This window comes from Caretta caretta, chromosome 10, assembly GCF_965140235.1.
Source record: "Caretta caretta isolate rCarCar2 chromosome 10, rCarCar1.hap1, whole genome shotgun sequence".
NCBI lineage: Eukaryota > Metazoa > Chordata > Testudines > Cheloniidae > Caretta > Caretta caretta.
The window spans coordinates 81,715,904-81,734,326 of record NC_134215.1 but is presented as its reverse complement, the minus strand read 5'-3'; the positions used below and the strand labels follow the sequence as shown (position 1 = coordinate 81,734,326).

At 42.6% G+C, this 18,423-nt stretch overlaps 1 protein-coding gene and 1 long non-coding RNA gene across 5 annotated transcripts in view; one reads left to right on the top strand and one right to left on the bottom strand.

Annotated features, from left to right (window-relative positions):
- CORO2B (coronin 2B) overlaps positions 1 to 18,423 on the bottom strand; it is a 139,898-nt gene that overhangs the window by 28,358 nt on the left and 93,117 nt on the right. For all 4 annotated transcript variants that reach the window (XM_048865793.2, XM_075133255.1, XM_048865796.2 and 1 more), the window contains one exon: positions 742 to 858. In XM_048865793.2, the coding sequence (XP_048721750.1) occupies positions 742 to 858 (117 nt within the window). The remainder of the gene's footprint in view (positions 1 to 741; positions 859 to 18,423) is intronic.
- LOC142073429 (uncharacterized) lies at positions 3,034 to 9,555 on the top strand. The gene is made up of 5 exons (XR_012670320.1): positions 3,034 to 3,168; positions 6,953 to 7,125; positions 7,277 to 7,375; positions 7,704 to 7,866; positions 9,125 to 9,555. It is a non-coding gene; the product is annotated as an uncharacterized LOC142073429 (long non-coding RNA).

Sequence of the window (18,423 nt, the reverse complement as noted above, 5' to 3'; positions counted from 1 at the left end):
GAAGTCACTACTTTGTGACACCAATTCAAGTTGCTTTGTTGCCTCCTGCCTTTTTACTCATCTGTCTCTGCTCCCTCCTCTCCCACCTCCTCCCTCCAGACAAACTGTATGAATATCTCCCCCCTCTCCTTTCTGGACCTTCTTCCATATGGCCCGCTGGGATTACAGCCCATTCCCACAAGCTGTCCATCAAATCCCTCCGTTGAATGCCCTTCTTCCTCAAGGATCACGAACCAGGTTCTGCCCCTCAGAGAAAGGATGAGAAACCAGAGTGACAAAAACTCTTTAGAAAAATCCAAATCAAGATGGCGGAACCAACAAAACACCAGTTAAGAGTCACGGTTGGGGCATATTGCTAGTCGCCTCATCCAGTCACTTCAAATTTTTGTATATGTGACTATTTAACCTTTAAAAAGAAATCTCTCTCTCTCTCTCACCCACATACACACTCTGCAAGATAGCCAGTGTCCCAACTCTCTAATATTAGATCCCTGGCAGCATAAATGTCTCTGTTGCTTCATTGTTGGTACCTTCCCCCAACCCCACGACAGGAGCCAAAAATTACATGCCAATGAAGTGAGCATGGTGTGACTCACTCAGGACAGATGGAGCCCATGATAACCCTATAAGCTTGACAAAGTGCTTTTGCCACCCTCTGAGAGGAATGCAAGATGTTTACATTCTGCTCCCGCTGATGATTTTATGTCAAAGGAGACATCAGCTCAAATCATTTTTACTCACCGAGGTGTCTTCCGAGCAAGAAGCTATGATGTTTTCAATAAAAGGATTCCACTTGATGTCAAGCACGTTGCCCTGGTGACCGCAGACTTTTGGGTAGTTTGGTTCAATCCGACCAGTCTGTAAGGGAGAAATACAGGATCAGCAACAATTCTAGTCACCTTAAGAAGTAAACTCATGTTAAGAGAGAATGCACAGCTCATTTGCATAACTCAAACGTCAGCAAAGAGGACAGGCTTTTTAGTAACTCAGCTCTTTTTGTGGCTTGCTTCGGAGATCAGATTTCATTTTCTCTTACTTCTCTGTGGTTCGTACGTGCCTGGTTAAATGTGCAAAACAAATCTAAATGATGTTGATTTCCTCAGGATATTACCAACAACTCCTAGCAATTATACAGTATGGCATCTCTACAATGATCAAAAGGTGCTACCGAGAACTAGCTTGAAACAAAGAAATGGCTTTGAGGAGAAAGAAAGCTTTCTTTGGGTTCAAACGCCTATAACATGCAGATGTATTACAGTTACAGTGAAAGATGTAGGATAAGAGTTTGACATTTTCTGTTTGATTCATTAGATTGATTTAGTTGGGTGTGTGTGTGTGTGAATCACCAGGATAAATTGAAAGAATAAATACATTACTGGGTAGGGTCAATTCAAACACCATTACCATGAGGACAAATATGCATCTGAGATGCAAAAATAGATGCTTGCTGTAATGACCTGGACCGCTTATATTTCATGGTAAACCAGATATCAGCCATGCTGAGGTCAGTGCTACAATTTTATACTTCCTCTTGCTTTCCAGAGGAAAAGATTCCTATTCTTTCCATTCTAGGACACTCCCAGCAACTACTGCTGAACTATTCATAAATAAAGAAACAAATACAACAAATGCCTTTCCCTTTAGCTGCACAACAGCCTTCGATTCTGCAGTGTAACACTTTGTACAGGCTTTAGCCTCTTTCTAATGGAATTGTGTGAAGAGGCTTCAGGGTTTGTTTAGCTGATGGGTTTGCACTAATTAGGAGAAGTCTGACGGACGAATGCTTTTATTGATATCATTGTAAATGCTCCTAGAGGTAGGCTGTTAGTTGCATCGTAACTGGAAAATAATAAATAAAAATAAAATCTACTCGTTTAGTGCCTAAGTTCTCAACTGCCCGTGGAAGTTACTAAACTCTTTGGGGGAAAGGAAACAATTTACAATAGAAATTTCTGGTGAGGAACATTTACGATAGCATGAGGGTACACTCATGAAATTGAAAATTGGATCTTGGGGTCCTTCCTTCTACCCAAACTTCTGAAGTCATATTGAGCATGGCATGTTTTTTTGTTTTTGTTTTTAAATATTCTAGATAACCACATATAATAGCTTAGAGAATAGGAACACTGAAAGTGTAATAACCACTTTGCACCTTAGAATGTGATTTCTCTCCACTGGGAAAAATTTTAGGAATCATCTTTTTTTTTCTGGAGATGAGCGAAATTTTCTTGTGCAAACCTATATTTTGCAGGGGGGGTTGTTTATTTTTTGTTGAGAAATGCAGATTCGGGATGACCAAAACAATTCATGAATTTGGGTCAATTTTTGCAAATTGTTCTGTCAAATAAAAAGTTTAATAATTGTCAAAATGGTTCATTTCAGCATTTTGAAAGAAAATCTGACTTTTCATTTTGGAAATCACTCAATTATATTTTAAAAAAACATTCTAAAAAAAGGCTTAAAAACATCAAAAATTAAAGGAAACTTTTTTTAAACATTTTTTGTTTGTTTCGACACAGAGTCCCCCCACCCCACCTTCTTGCTCTGTCCACTAAACCAAAAAGTCAGTTATTTGCACAACCCTATTTGCAGAGAGAAAGCTGAAAGATTTTTAAAATGCACAGTTCACTTGGTGACTACAACACACAGATCTATTAATGCACATCAGTCTCTTGTGTTAGTTTCTTCTCCTCAGTGGAATTGTAAAAAATTCTCCAGTCTTTGCTTACTGAGTGTATAAAACTATTCTACATGCTGCTCGGTCTAAAATGGTCTGTGTACAGCAGCCAAGGGATTGTCTGTCTGGTCTCTTAATTAGGGCATAAGACTTGCAGACATTTCTTTTTCCTTTGTTCTCTCCTTTTTGTAAAGCCACACTGAAATTTCAGATCTTAATGTATGGGCTTCTTGTGTCCACTAGGAGGTGGTGTCAAGCTTTTTTAAGGCTTGAAAACAAGATAGGTCAGAATGCTAAATACAGTACACTAACTATTTAATAGCACTTTCAGTACTGACCTTCAAGTATTTAGCTCCTGGCTTCATTTAATGTGAACAAAGAAATGCACATGGGTAAGTCCTTGGTTTCGGTAATCTACCAGTAAAGCAAACATCTGTGAAGCAGATTCATAGCCTCCTACTGTAATAGTTCAGCAAATACCCAGGCAGCTGGTGAGTATTTTGTAATCCACTGTAACACAAAGGGAGGGAAGAATGGTGTAGTGTTTCAGCCAGGGCTGCCATGTAGATCGCCTTGTTTTGGTTTGAGGGGTTGCAGTTGGATTCCCTGGGAGTGTGGACAACTGTGAGAGGTCGGATACTGACATGCCAGACAGAGGGGTTTGCTCTTCAGACACTGCCTCCTGGGGAGATTATTTGAATTAATTTGTCCCCACTGAGCTAGTCTGTTAATTGCCGGGGCGTCTTGGCTCTTGCTGTGATGGTCTCACTGCTTCTAAAAAGAAAAGGAGTACTTGTGGCACCTTAGAGACTAACCAATTTATTTGAGCATGAGCTTTCGTGAGCTACAGCTCACTTCATCAGATGTTTACCGTGGAAACTGCAGCAGACTACATCTGATGAAGTGAGCTGTAGCTCACGAAAGCTCATGCTCAAATAAATTGGTTAGTCTCTAAGGTGCCACAAGTACTCCTTTTCTTTTTGCGAATACAGACTAACACGGCTGTTCCTCTGAAACCTGTCACTGCTTCTACTACATCACAGCCACTGTGGCTACAGAAAGGAGCACAGATACCGGTTATAAACAAGTCTAGCCTTGGGTCCAAGAGACAGACTGGAACGTCTGCTTTATTCTAGGAACAAAACCCCAGTAAAAGCAGCAGCTAGTACTGTACATTGATTTCCTACCATCACCAGCCAAGAGAAATTCTGTCATACACAGAATAATCCCTTCAGCTTGCTTTAGGGTAGAATATGAATGGGCATTTCTAGAGGTTTTATCAGGTGTATTTCAGTAGGACCTAGAGAGCCCCGGGCAGGGAACAGGATGCCAACCACTGCGCGAAGATTCTATACCCAAAGGTTTAACCCACGTACCAGCAATACAAATGATTGCTATTAGTCAGTATTCAGAGCACCTACAGGAAAAGATGGGCATTTCTGATAGAAAATACCGTGTTGAGCTGGAATGCAAAATGCCAGGGCACCGAAATATCTGCAAATTTGGCCAATTTACTACACAAAAAGTCATCTGGAAAAGAAGCACAAGACACCCAGTCATTTACTGGTGATGTATCAGGGAGATGTTTGAGCACTCAGATGCGGCACTTATGCACGTGACTGGACAAAAACCTGAACATTTCAACAGAACATAGAAATGCTTGCAAAAGTTTTCATTTAATCCAAAAGCCATTTTTGTTGGAAAAACATTTTGGCAAAAAAAAAAAAAAGAAAAAAGATTTTCAGCCAGTTCCAGTAATAACTCTGCAGAAGTAGAAAGATAGACAAGAACATAGGAGAAGGTAGGAAAAAGAAGCTAGTATATAATGTCCATACCTCACAGCAATAATTTCCAGCTGATGTACTATCCCCTATTCCCTTTACCCAATGCCTGATGTTCAAGGTTATTTCCGATTTGATTTGATTTTTTTAGAATGCAGTAGGAGATGGTAGCAACCTGCATCATGTGAACAAACCTCTCTTCAAAAACAGAAATCAGAACAGCAGAAATGGTCAAATTAAAAACCAGAGTGATTAGTGCATTGCAATCAGCTTAATTTCAGTGTCTGCTTTCTTGTTTTCAAAGGACATTTTAACACTTTGTGTTCTGTTTGTTTAATTCAATGAAGGTTTTAACTGAATTCAACAATATGGTTTCAATGAACCGATCATTCCAACACAACACATCAGCAGGCTTGGCAGGATTCGATTTTTATCTGTAAATGTTGGTAAATCTCAATTTCACCGTACACACACAAGCCAAAGAAAAAATATTTCCATCAATGAGAATTGCAATGCACAGCGAGGCCAAGTAAGAAAAACACTGCTTGAGAACTTGTTAGAGCTTGATTTAAGGATATTTACTTTGTGTATTTTGATATGCGGTGTTGACAATTTGTGTTTGAATGGTTACAAAAGCTTTAACGTTCTGAATCTCGACGTCCGTCATTAAATAATTATTGTTTATACTACCCCCAATTTCCCACAACGGTCAAAGTAAATTTTTTTTTAAAAAATGATAAAAATAGAAAAAATGCTTTAAAAGAAACATTGATATTATCTCTCAAAATTATAAAAATTCAATTCTGCCAAGCCTACATATAAGGCCAGAGTTAAGCTATTCTTGCAACACAGGAGAGTTTATTATCTGTGTCATTTTCAGTTACCAAGGTAAAGAGAAAAAACTTCTGCATCTGCTCATTACTTTCAATACATGAACAAATGGACATATTCAGATACATCACTGTTGTAATAATAGGATCATTTTCAGCAGTTTCCCTTTGCCCTTTAATGAAATCCTTTATAAACATTCATTAATATCCATGAGCATAACAGCCACAGGATTATACCCTTTTAGCTTCCCTAGGATGAGCACTTAATGCTACATTGATTTCTGATTTATGAGCCTCTTATTAATTAGGGCATGTTAGGCAAATTCCCTAACCATATGGCACACGCTTCATTTTTACTCAGTGACTGATAGCAGCCAAAGTGAATTTAACCTACATTAGGCCCAATTTCCATTGTGGCAGGTGAGGATTTAAAGAAAGAAAGGATGGAACTGTTGAAAGATACAGGGCTAAACTCCTGTTCCTTTAGGGTAGATTCCAATTAGGTGTTTCTGATTGTGGGTCACTTGGATTACTCCAAAGGTCTTAATTTTATGCTGCTAGCTCTGAACTACCAGAGCAGATCTAATGGGCCAAACTCAGCCATTTCATGGATTCCCCCTAAGCTAATATGCTTTCTTAAGCCAATACCTGTATTTACCATTCTGACTGTCTGGTAATTCCATTTTAATTAAGCAATAATGATCAGTGTACTGGATATTTCCTAGGGATTAACCAATGACTGGGAGAATTAAGGATGGTTAATTCCCAAGGAACTCTGGTCTGAGTTCATTAGTGATATAAGAAATCTGTTCAGATTTTTAGGACTAAAACCAAGTAAACCTTTGGACATTTTCCCCATGACATTGTCAGGCCTCCAGACGGGCACTGGGAGTGTTTGAAAAGTGCTGATGCTGGATAGCAGCCAAGCCGCCTGTTTGCTTTCCTAAATTGCTCCTCTCTCTCTACCTGGGTTATAAAGGCACTAAACATGTTGGCAACTGCTGGAGCCTTCTAGCGGTACCAGAAAAAGTGAACTGCTTGATTGCACCCCCTTCCCCACCGGTTTTCCCAGTTATAGTAAAAATGAAGGTCCTGATTCTCTTCCCAGTCTAACCTGAGTCATGTCAGGAGAGACTCCACTGATACAGTGGTGTGGGAATCCAGCTCATATATATATATTTGCCATCATAGAGAATATAAAGGCCACAAAGATTTAAGATGAAGAATGGAGATTAAGTCATTGCAGCTGGGTGAATCTTCCCCACAAATCTTTGCCTTTCTGTTGTCAAAAGACAGTGATCTTAAGAGAAACAGAGGATACACAAAAAGAAAAGGAGTACTTGTGGCACCTTAGAGACTAACCAATTTATTTGAGCATAATGCATTTGACTGAATGCCTCCGATGAAGTGAGCTGTAGCTCACAAAAGCTTAGGCTCAAATAAATTGGTTAGTCTCTAAGGTGCCACAAGTCCTCCTTTTCTTTTTGCGGATACAGACTAACACGGCTGCTACTCTGAAACCAGAGGATACACAATCCATTTCCTTTCTTTCTGCGCACTTCTCTATGGCCCCAGTAGGCCATTCCTACAAAGCAGGCTCAGTGCCGGAACAGGGGGATAGAGGAGGTTGCAGGAAGGTGACTTTTTGCCTCCTTATATTCTAGGACCAGCCGCCTGTTGCTCCAATTTGTGCTTGAATGAAGCAGCCCTAGGTTCCGTTGCATCAGCTGAGAACAGACCGAGTTCAGCACTGCTCTTGGCCACACCTTTGGCAAAGCCCTACTGGAGGAGCTTTGAGGGGCACAGCAGAGTGCCATCCAAGGAAGCCCCTCTGCTGGTGGGTGTGATCCACTGATTTTGTCCCTTTAAGCCACTGAAATGTTGTAAAATGAAGATATGGCCTCTTTTTATTCTGTGATAAGGAACCTCCTTTATAAATGTGTTTTCCCCCCCTTTCCTATCTCACTTCTGATGTGTCCACACTATAGAGTTCATTTGAGCAATTCAACCTGGAGTTACTTCCCTCAAGTCAGCCCAACACGAGAGAGAGAGAGAGAGAGAGAGAGACCATGCTGCTAAACAACAAGGTAGTTGCTGTAATGGGCCTGTGTGCACAATGACTCAGACCTCTGGAGGTCTATCCCACCATTTATAGTGCTCTAGCAAACTTTGCCGCTCTATGAATGCTTTTGCCGGGTATTGTGGGAGAACCTATTCACCCATTCCATTCATCCAAGGCCAGAAGGGCCCACTGTGATCATCTAGTCTGACCTCCTGTGTAGCACAGGCCAGAGAATGCCCCCAACATTATTCTCAGAACTTATCTGTGTCCCTTCTGGTGATGGTGGGCAAAGATGGCCTAGAGCTGGCAACGCCCAAAATTAAACCATCCCTGCTCCTTCTTTCTGTTCACAGCCTGCATCCTAACTGGTGTCAAAGCAGGGATCTTGCTTGACGCAATGACCGGTGCCACAGTCGTTTTGTCGAGAGGCGATGGCATGTGTTTTAGACTGTGTTTGGACGGCAGAGCGAGCCACTGGAGCACAATCACTACCTGAACCAAGCCCATAGGAACAAGGTATGGGAGTGGGAAGTAGGGAAAAGCATTTCTAGAGGCTTTACGGCTACGCCTGGGTTGAGATTTTTACACAGAAATTGTTTTTCGATGGAAAATTGGGGGTTTGACTGAATTCAGTTTTCCCCAAGAAGCTTTCTGGGGATTTGAGTTTTAGAAATGCTGCCTCATGCTCCCATTCTTCGCGATGGGCCAAGCTCCTCTGGTGGACTACATCTGCCATGACGGCCCATGGCCAGAGACTCCCAGGAGGCACCTCCTCCACATTAATGATACATGATGGGAGATGGAGTCCAGCGAGGGGTGCCGGCCTATGAAGGAGCATGGCAGCATGTGGCACCTGACCTATAGTTCCCATGAGGCACCGCAGCAGCATTTCCAAATTGAAAATATATTTGGGGGGAAGAAATTCTCCATAAAAAAATTAAAAAAAAAAAAGATTTCCCCCCTCCTTTGACATTTTCCACAAAAAAAATTATTTTATTTGATGAGCTCTCTTGACAGCAGGGCTGGTGTCTGAGCACACAGCGAAGGAGTCCGTGTGTTTGTGAGTGCAGAGCAGTAGATTTGCAAGATTCAGAAAAACCAATGTCATTAGTGGGCATGGAGCTGTGTTTTGCTCGTCACATACAGTAGTATCAGTTCAGACCTTCCTTTTTGCCGTGCCTGTCATCTCGCTGTGAACTACTGGAAGGCAAAACACACTTTTATGGGTTATTATTTATAAAGTGCTGTAACAGACATCACTTACCAACCCCACTTTAGATAATCTAACTTTCTTCCTGTTTTCATATTAGCATGAGCATGACATTAACAGCACATTGCCTGGAGATCACCCTTTCAAAGCTTACAAGAAATACAAATTTATGCAGCTGCTGTTAAACTCCAAGGGGACAGATCTTGTAACTGTGTACATTAATAGGCAATCACTAATTCTGAGCAACTAGCGGAATAATTTTCTTTGCAAAGCAGACTTCGTGTTCTTTATCAAAATTCATTAGGCTTTCTGGAGGACAAAACCACAGTTCAGTTACAAGACCATTACAGTGCAAGAATTTAATTTTTTGATTAAACCAAAATAATGCTGGTATTTCACAAAACCAGAACATAGGATCCGATTGTCATCCCCTGAAACTGATGCAGGCCATTTGCCTTCTCCATCAAAATGCCCCCCCCCCCTTCCCAGAGACACTTTGGTGCATGTGTGAAATATTAACAAAGGCAGAATCTGATTTAGCAACACTTTTGCTCTCACTTCCAGTGCTGGTGAAAGGGGAGAGGCTGACACACTCAGAACCTGTGCTCTGCGATGTTTGAAAATAACGGATACACAAAGCTGGTCTGGTTAATGCTGATAAATACAAATCAGCAATTTCCTTTGCTGTAACTTCCCACTCGTCATGGGAAACCTTGTCAGCATCAGTGGTTTAAGTCCAAGTGGAATTCTAATCATACGATGAAGCTGTATCTATAACCCCTGGGCTACTTAAAGCTCAGTGACCCAAATATCATTTCCCTTTAAGTGTGGAAGCACAAGAACACAGGGAGCACTCTACTGAGTAAGATTTTGCCTGTAGGCTCCTGTACGCTTTTACATTTGTCGTCACAGGGACTTGAAGGAGTAATTCTTCAGCAGCTTTAAGCATTCAACACATTTTTTTGCCTGGGAACCAGAGCAATTAAACAGCATCATTTTGGAGCGAAGGAATTCATTTTATTGTGTCTTTTTGGGGGGGGGGGGGGAAGAGGAAGAGGACAATTAATTTTTCAGCTTGCATAAGTCAGTCATTTTGCCACTTGACGAATAAGAAGGAATCGTTGCTTTGGAAATGGTTAGTAATTTTAGTGCCTTTGGAACACTGACAAGGGCAAAACAGAGTTTCGTAATTATTCCAATACATCAAGTACAGTTTCGATGGACAGTCTCTGTGTAAATATGCCCAGGGAAAGCTGCACATGCCTTCTTAAGACTGGCCCTTTTGAGGGGTTCCATTTCAACAATAACTTTAATAGGCATCGTCAAATCTCACCCATTTCCAGCCCCTTGACATATTTTAAAATGCTGCTCTAATAATCAAATCATTAGCTAATAGACCAAGTTTGTACAGTTCACATATTTCTTTCTACAGTCAGTAGCTTGAATATGTGGCCACTGTACAGACAACTGTCACCTGCATAGAGCTTTCTGGTATAAATGTACAGCAGAAAAAGGAAGGTGAGCATACTCCTACACGGGCACTAGGCCCATCACAAAGCGCTTTTCCTTTGAAGCGTCACTCTTGAGCAGTCTGAGGCTTCAAAGGTTTGTTGGAAGTGTTGGGGGCTTACATGCAATTTTCAGTTGGCAGTCTGCACTGGAAATCCTATTTTGACATTATCAGTGTCTGACTCATTTGAAGGGAGTCTGTCAGAGCTTCAGATCCTGTGACTAAAAAGGAAGCTTCAAAGGTTCACGAAGTCTTTTAACAAAGGCTCCTCCCTCCCTTGTAAATATGGGAATTTGTTGTTTTGACTGCAGGAAGCAAGTCCTCAGGAAGATTGCCACCACATGCTTTGTTGCAGTCAGGCTGCAAGTTGACAGCTATGACTTTGCCTTTTCACTTTCCTCCCTTTCGTCATGCCCTCTAGTGTTTGCAAAGAGGTGCTGCATTTATTCACCCAGCCTCAGATATATCAGCATGTTGTGTTTTCGCAAAAAGAAAAGGAGTACTTGTGGCACCTTAGAGACTAACCAAGGCACTAACTGCAAGGCACTGATGTTGTGTTTTGTGATTAGTCACACGTTGCTTCCCCAACTGGGCAACCATTTTTTAAGGAACTGGGCTTGAATAAGTCATTTCGGGTATGAAAAATCATGAATATTCATGAGAATTTTGCTTTCCACCAACATGCCTGTAAATAAAACAAGTTGCTCATATTCCAATTCCTATTTGCTTTCTGTAAAGAGTCAGTAATAGTGATGAACCACTTTTCACCCTCTTTTAAAAACTCGGGCAACTCCCACTGCTGTGGTTTTTGTCCAGCATTCTTTCCAATGCATTTAGGGTGACCAGACAGCAAATGTGAAAAATTGGGACAGGGGGTGGTTGGGTGGGTGGGGGGTAATAGGAGGCTATATAAGAAAAAGACCCAGAAATCAGGACTGTCCCTATAAAATTGGGACAGCTGGTCACGCTAAACACATTGAAAGCTTGTGCACAAACCAAGAAGAGAAGCCAGGCAAAAATAAGAATAGGAATAAAAACAAAAAACACCCTGGAGAGAATGACTCAAAATTCCTTTCTTCCCCAAGTGGATATTTTCCCATTAATTGTTGATCCTTTCTACTTACCATTTTTAGTTGTTAGTAAAGTTACAACCTGGCAATGGGGGATGATGAGTTTTCCTATGAAAATGCTTCAGTACATATATCCTCCTTAGTGGCTGGGTTAAAAGAGTAAATAGATGTTTATACTGCCTTATTGAAGAAGGCCTTCTCCACATCAGAGAGTTGCACCAGTTTAAAAGGTGCGAGATTAACCCCTCCTGGTAACCGGCTGCATCCCCATCTCAGTCAGGTGGACGTCCCCTCCTCTTACAGACTGATTTGCATTCTCACATCAGGCAGGCACAATCCTTTCAGCAGGTGTTAATGCTCTCCCTCTATGCGCGGTCAGTTTGGGGACAGTCCATTGAGAGAGCGGTTCATCACTATACCTCACATCAGGCAACGTGAACAGGCCAGCTGCCATTTCATTTCTCTGCATTTGGCAGTTACGACCCGAATGGTGGTTCTGCTGAGTAATCCGTTTCCTTCCCTGCTTCGCAATGGCTGCTGCACTCGCTTGGAGGAAAACAAGCTTCCTGCGAGTGTAGAGTAGGGCAAGATGAGCTTTGATTATACACAAGGTCACTGCTTGGGGCAGGTCCCCTCATCTCTGGAGGGTCCCTATCTAGGTATTTATAAAGGAGCTACCCACTGCAACCATGTGGCTGATAGGCACATACATCTTAAATGGCCAAGCGAATCTAATTTGGCCTAATTAAAGTGCCAGACTAGATACCAGAAGGCTGGACAATAGCAAGAACAATGGGGCCTAACAGTCCATGTTCTTGCCGCAGCTCCGGCAAAAGTCTTGTCTCCAGGAGTCACGGGCTTCTCCTGCTGGTTGGCAGGTAGTTGCCCTAGCTGCCAGGGGACGATTTGGTTGCAGAGATCAGGTCTCCTGCATGGAATTAATCCTGAGCTCTGAAGATCAGGGCAGTAACCTTGACTCTGCATTGCATTGGCTCCCTACTGAAGGGAGAGCCGTGTACCACAACGGTGCATTTCCAAGGACTTGTGTAGCTCAGCCATCAGGCAGCTGCATTCTGAGTAAGCTGGAGTTTCCCCAGGGCTTTCAGTGTTGTGCCTAGGCAGAGAACAATAGCAGCCCAGCATAGACGGTGCAGATGCATGGTGCGAAGCAGCCAGATCTGCCTCCAGTGGGACTGGACACACTCTGCTGGCTAGCTGCAAATGGCAGGGAGTGTTTGCTGCTGTGGTCTGTGGGTGCAGTGTGGAGCCCAAGACTGGGTACAGATTTGAAGGCAGGGTGCCTTTGATGGGAGCTGTGAATACAAAGAGTTCTTCACAACACTTCTCTTCCCAGAAGCATCCCCCGTCTTGTCCAGGTCCAGCTGGAGCCAGCTGCTCTCCATCGAGGTGCCCATCTCAGACATGAATGCAGGAAATTGGAGCCTGGTGCATTTACTGTGGGTGCTCAGTGCTCTCTGCTTTGGTGCATGTTGTCTCACTTGTTCTCCCCAGCACTTCATGTAGACAATAAGTGAGGGTGGGGGAGAGAAGCAAGTCTGGGGGGGCCCTCTGCTCCTTTTGGGGATGAACAGGGAATATTCAGGGCACAAGCTGCTCAACAAATGGGGTCAGGGAGCTATTCCCCCTCTCCCCATGTACTATTGCACCATAAGGTTTTTTTGGCACCTTTCCTCCAAAGCATCAGGGATTAGCCACGGTTGGACACAAGACAAGGTAACAGCTCTGCAACAGTCTTGACTTTTTCAGCTCAAGGATAGCCTAGCCTATATTTTAGACCTTTCCCCAAACCTTCCCCACGACCTGGGGTTTGTTGCATAATTTCCGTGATGTAAATAATGGACATGAGAAATGCGGATTTATGTATCTGAGGCCACAGGAAACATTAGTTTCTTTAAAATACCTAACACCAAAATTATTGCAAGCTTCTCCACCACTGTTTTCACCCTGGGAAGGGGGTGGGGGGGCTGCTTTATTACGTATTTGCACGTTCCACATTTAGCGTCTAAGAGCTGAGGATCATGATTCTGTGTCAATCACATGATCTGAATCATACTTGGATGGAGTCAACCAAGGCCAAGAAAATTCAAAGCACCTGCACATTCCCTGCAGGCTCATCCATCTGGGTCAGTCTGCCTGACCCAATTAGAAGGTTACTCAGGCAGAAGTAGCGACTTGCAGGAAGCCAAACAAATGAAAAGATCATTGTATGCTGCGAACATTTCATTGTCCATGTGAGTGTCAATTCTATTCTTGTAAGGATTCCTGCGGCGAGTGATTATTGGGAGGTTTGCAGACCAGGAACAATGGAACTGGTGAATATTCAAAAGCAAAGACTAGTTAAAAATGCAAGAGATTGTTCTGTTTTCTTCAAAAGTTTGCCAAATTTTGTGAATTTCTCCTCAAGAATATGATCACTCAGTAAAAAAAAAAACTAACCCATTCTGCAGCAGAAAAGGTTTTCATTTTTAAGCAAAGATGGCTTTGCAGCCAAAAATAAAGAAAACAAAAAAATTAAAGTAGTTCTCACATGGTTTTGAAGTGAAGACAACTAATTTGCCATGTTAATAGGGACAAACTAGAATTTCAGGGCTAAAATCACCCCAGATAATGCCACAAAAGTTGGAATTGTCACTTTGAAAAAACAAAACAAAGTAAAACCATAGCTTTGATTAACATCACTTAGAAAATTTAAATAGAGAAAGACAAATGAGATTAGTAGTGCGCTCTGTTATGCCAAATGCAGCAAAATATATCTAATCTTTAAGCTGTCAATGGAAGTAAACATGCGTTGAATCAGCTGCATGAATATAGATGGGCATTTGTTTTTCATTGCTTAATTGCTGTCTGTTGCATTCTGTGGACTTTTTTGGAGTCGCATGTATGAGACACAGTATCATGATATCACTAAATCTCATGTATTATCTGCTCTCTGGAAAATAAACAGAAGTGGCCACAAGTCAAGCACAGCATTCCCTTCACCTGTCATTGCCAACTGAGGAAAATAGACTTCTCCCAAGACCAAGGTCTTGTTCGCTGCAGAAATCCACCCCCCACAACCGCCAATCTCCAGACAGGCAGAATTCCACGGCTCCAGGAACATTAGAGTAGCAATTGTGAACTTGTATTCTGAATGGCAGCTACCTGATTGCACAGATTGGTCACGGCAGAGGAATGAATAATCTCCACAAGGGCGTGCACATCAGTGTCTTTGCTTGCTCTGGGGAAGTACATAGAAAAACCACACCAGCCATTCCTGCTCCTCTTCAGTCGCCTCTCTGCCTTTTTTTGGGGGGGCCCATGCTCCCCCTGCTGGGTCTAGGTTTTCCAGCAGCCACCTACACACCTCTCCCCGTCAGAATTTGCCCTAGCGAGAGTACTCGTAAAATTCCAGTGACAAAGGGACAGAATGACAAGAGACACTGCTAGCTGAATCCTGTTGACACCGCCCACAGTGCCCTGCCGTTCTGCATGTAACAAGCTCATTTCACAAACATCAGATCAGCTGCTCCCCCCCCCCGCCTTTTATGGTATTTTAGATGTAATGTCTCCACACTCAGATACCCTGCTCAAACATCCTGTAACTAAATGCAGAAGAATCCCATCGAATTTTTTACACTATTTTGATCTACTAATTCCAGTTGGATGGGAGCATGGTCTAGTGATGAGAGCAGGGGGCTGACAGTCAAGATCTCATTTCTGGCTCTGTCGCCAACTCTCACCTTGAATAAATCACTAGTGTTTCGGTGACTCAGTTTCCCCGACTGTACAATGAGACTAATACCAGTCTACCTCAGAGGGATACATATCATGGCTTAAATTAATGTTTCTAAATGTTAATTTAGAATGTTAAATTAATGTTTTTGATGAAAGGTGCTATATAAGTACAAGTTATGAAAGAACTCTGGGCCTCTTTGCCAGATTCCTTAGTTAGAATGGGGCAAAGTTGCATATGTCTATTTCTGGGTTTTTGTTCACCTGAACATTTTTAAGCCACACCTCGCATCACCCTTATTCTTCCCTTATAAAAATACTCCATCAGCACATACAGAAGTTAATCCTCTGTAAAAATATGTTCGCAATAAATAGCTGAAAGAAACAGACATTTCATCACACTTCTGGACATGTGTAAGATTTAAGTGCCAGTCACCACACTTGCATGGCTATTAGGAGAGGTAGGTTAGCCACAGATATTACATCTTCTGCCTAACCCTTTTCTAACATGTTAACTCCCGGAACTTTCCTGGGTAACCAGCAAGAAAGCCCCTCCATGCGGACAATTTTTTTCTTACTTACCTTCCACTGCAGGGCATTTCTTATTTGCTAACCACTGCAGGATAGGTCTACAAAGCATAAGAGATGTCTGATCTAAAATATAGCAACAAATGCATAAGCTTTAGATAGATGAAAGTGTTGCACAAATTAAAAACACAAAGCTTTGCTGAATTAGTATTTACATTTATTCCAGAACAGTAGCCAAGATCAAGCTTGTTATTTAAAAAGACAAAAAGACAAACAAAATCCCTGTTAAACTGGATTCTGTACATAATGGGAAAAAATTCTATCTTGACTGGTAACGAAAAGCCATTCTTTCCTAAAGGTGACATGGTTTAACCAGCAGAGGGTGCAAGTATTTGCATTATGACCACTGTAGCCTGCTGTCTATACTACTAAACAAATAAACACTGGCAACCTACACACTATCCACTCCAATGGGACAATTTAACAGCGTTTTATTTTCACAGTGCTAGAGCGATGCAAACCTGCAGATTATGTCCTGTATAGTTTTAACTCCTCTTACAATTCGACCCAGACACATTTACCCGTAAATACAACAAAGGAATTGGGCACAATATTTGATTTTCCTTTTCAAAGCTTCTGTTCACACAATGAGCTAAGTTTTCAAACCTGACCTCTTCCTTAGCATCTGCTGGATCCAATGCTAAAATTCAGTACCAAAGTTTTTCAACTTGAGTTCCTCAAATTAGGCGCCCACATACAGAATCAGGCACTTAGCATGCTCTGAATCCCATTTCAGAATTGCTGAATACACTCAGAAAACACTGACTCCTTGCTCAGCACCACTGAGAAAGAGCCAGGCCCCTTTCTGGTCACTGTCTAAATACACACCTGACTTTATTATTAGTGAAAATGCAACATTTATTATAATACCCCAGATCTTATAGCACTTTTCTTTCATAATCTCAAAGCACTTCACAAAGGGAGTCAGTATCATTGGCCTCATTTTTCAGATGGGGAAGCTGAAGCACAGAGAGGTGAAGTAACCTGCCCAGCAGCAGAGCCAGGAACAAACTCCAGGTCTCCCGAATCTCAGTCCAGTGCTCTGTCTTCTAGGCTACGTTGTACTCGAGTTTGAATGCTTGTGTTCCTACATGTCTAGCTCCGTGCCCTGGAAGCACAATTGGGTAGGCATCCAAGTCATTTCCACCCTCAGTTCCGTGTCTACAGTTGCTTGTGGATACTGAATTAAAAGAGATTTAAGTGTTGCCCAGAAAGTTAGTTCACACCACGTCTCAATTCTGCTAGTATCACTCAGCAAATACAAGTATCTGAGCCCCCATGCTTAGCATGGACACCTCCATTACTAATCCCGATTGTGACGAGTGTTAGTATTTAGGCAAATATTGACTTCAGACTGAAATCCGTCATATGCAGTTGGAACCATGGAATCTTACGTTCATTTTGAGCAAGAACAAGCCTTTATGCCATTTCTAAAAGGACGCTGAGGGCAGGATCAATCACTTTGCTCAATGTCTACAATAAATTCTTAAATCACTGGTGTTGACTTCAAGGCCGGCACTGGAGCACTTGGTTCTGACTTCGAGCCATCCTCTCTGGTCTTCTGATTGATCCAGTTCTCCCTGAGAAATCCTACATGAGTGTGGGTTCAAAAGGCCAGAGATGTAATGTATTCTGTCACATTTCTGGCACGCTGTTTGTGTTTCTCCTACAGCCAGCCATCAACTCTCTGCACAGGCACCTTGTAGCTGGGGCTAAGTTAACCTCTTTTCTGTGGCATCTTGGTATTCAGTAGTCAAGCATCTCAAATTTGCAGGCTATTTGAACAACAGATGGCATAAACGCAATAAAAGTCCTCCTGTACATTGGTGCGAGTCTTGAGAAACTTACCAGGTTATGGAAGATGATTTGCACAAGTTAAAGGGAAAGGAGAATCTAGGGGGGCCTGAACAAGCCAGATTGTCTGTGGAGCTCCGAGGGGAGTGAGTTAAATAAATTGCAGGCAGATAGTCCTGGGCCCTCAGCCATGGCAGTCTGCTGAGTCAGTACCAGGCTACCTGAGCGAGGTTACAGCACTATGCAGAGTCACCTCATCAAAACAGGGCTTGTTTTATTTCTGGCAGCTGGGAGGTGCCTACCATAGAATTATCAATCCCTGCAGCACAGTAAAGATCCTTGGGGAAACTCATTCCTAGCAACATGTCCTGCAGAGGTCAGCCAGGCGGAGCTAGATGGAGAAGCACAAAGGAAAGTCCTTCAGGCCATGGGTGTGCAAGTCAACCAGCTGCTGCAAAAGACATTTCAAGCCAAAAGAATCGGAGCCGCTGCAAGCTTTCCTTAAGTACACAGATCTCTGGGCTGGGTGAGCAGCTGTTGCCGACATGGATGATGGATCTGTGCCTGAGATTCTCTGGTCTAGCACTAAGCGTCAGCTACACTCAGTTGTCTGTATGTACAGAAATGTACCTAAGACACACCCTTTATATTTCAACCTTCCCAGCGGCTGTAGAGAAACTGTCACAGTCCCTACCCACCACTCTCTTCGGAGTCACCAGTCAGAGCCGCCAAGCTGACCTAAACAGGGATTTAAATAGTTCTTTGCTGCCGATGGCACAAAGCCAACAAGTTTCCATGCTGCAACCTTTGTTCCACTTCTCGCTTGCCCCCGAAAGCAAGAGAGAGTTAACAGTTACGGTCACATAGAGGGCATGCCAGGCAAACATGAGACCCATGTATGAGCTGGATTAGGTTTGCAAGCAGCTGCATTTAGGCCTGTTGGCTTTCACACCTGCTGAATGTGGCCAGATTGCCTGCATAGGTGCCCTGAGGCCCAGTGGGTAAATTGCTGAATGAGCCATCTGTCCCTTCTGGACACCTCTTCCTCTTGAACTCACTTTGGACTGGGAAGGATTAGCGCCTTCATACATTTCTGGAAGGCAAGCCTCATGTCATTCCCTGACATTACAGTCATTGCCCTTAAGGAGCCACACACATCCCAGTGCAGG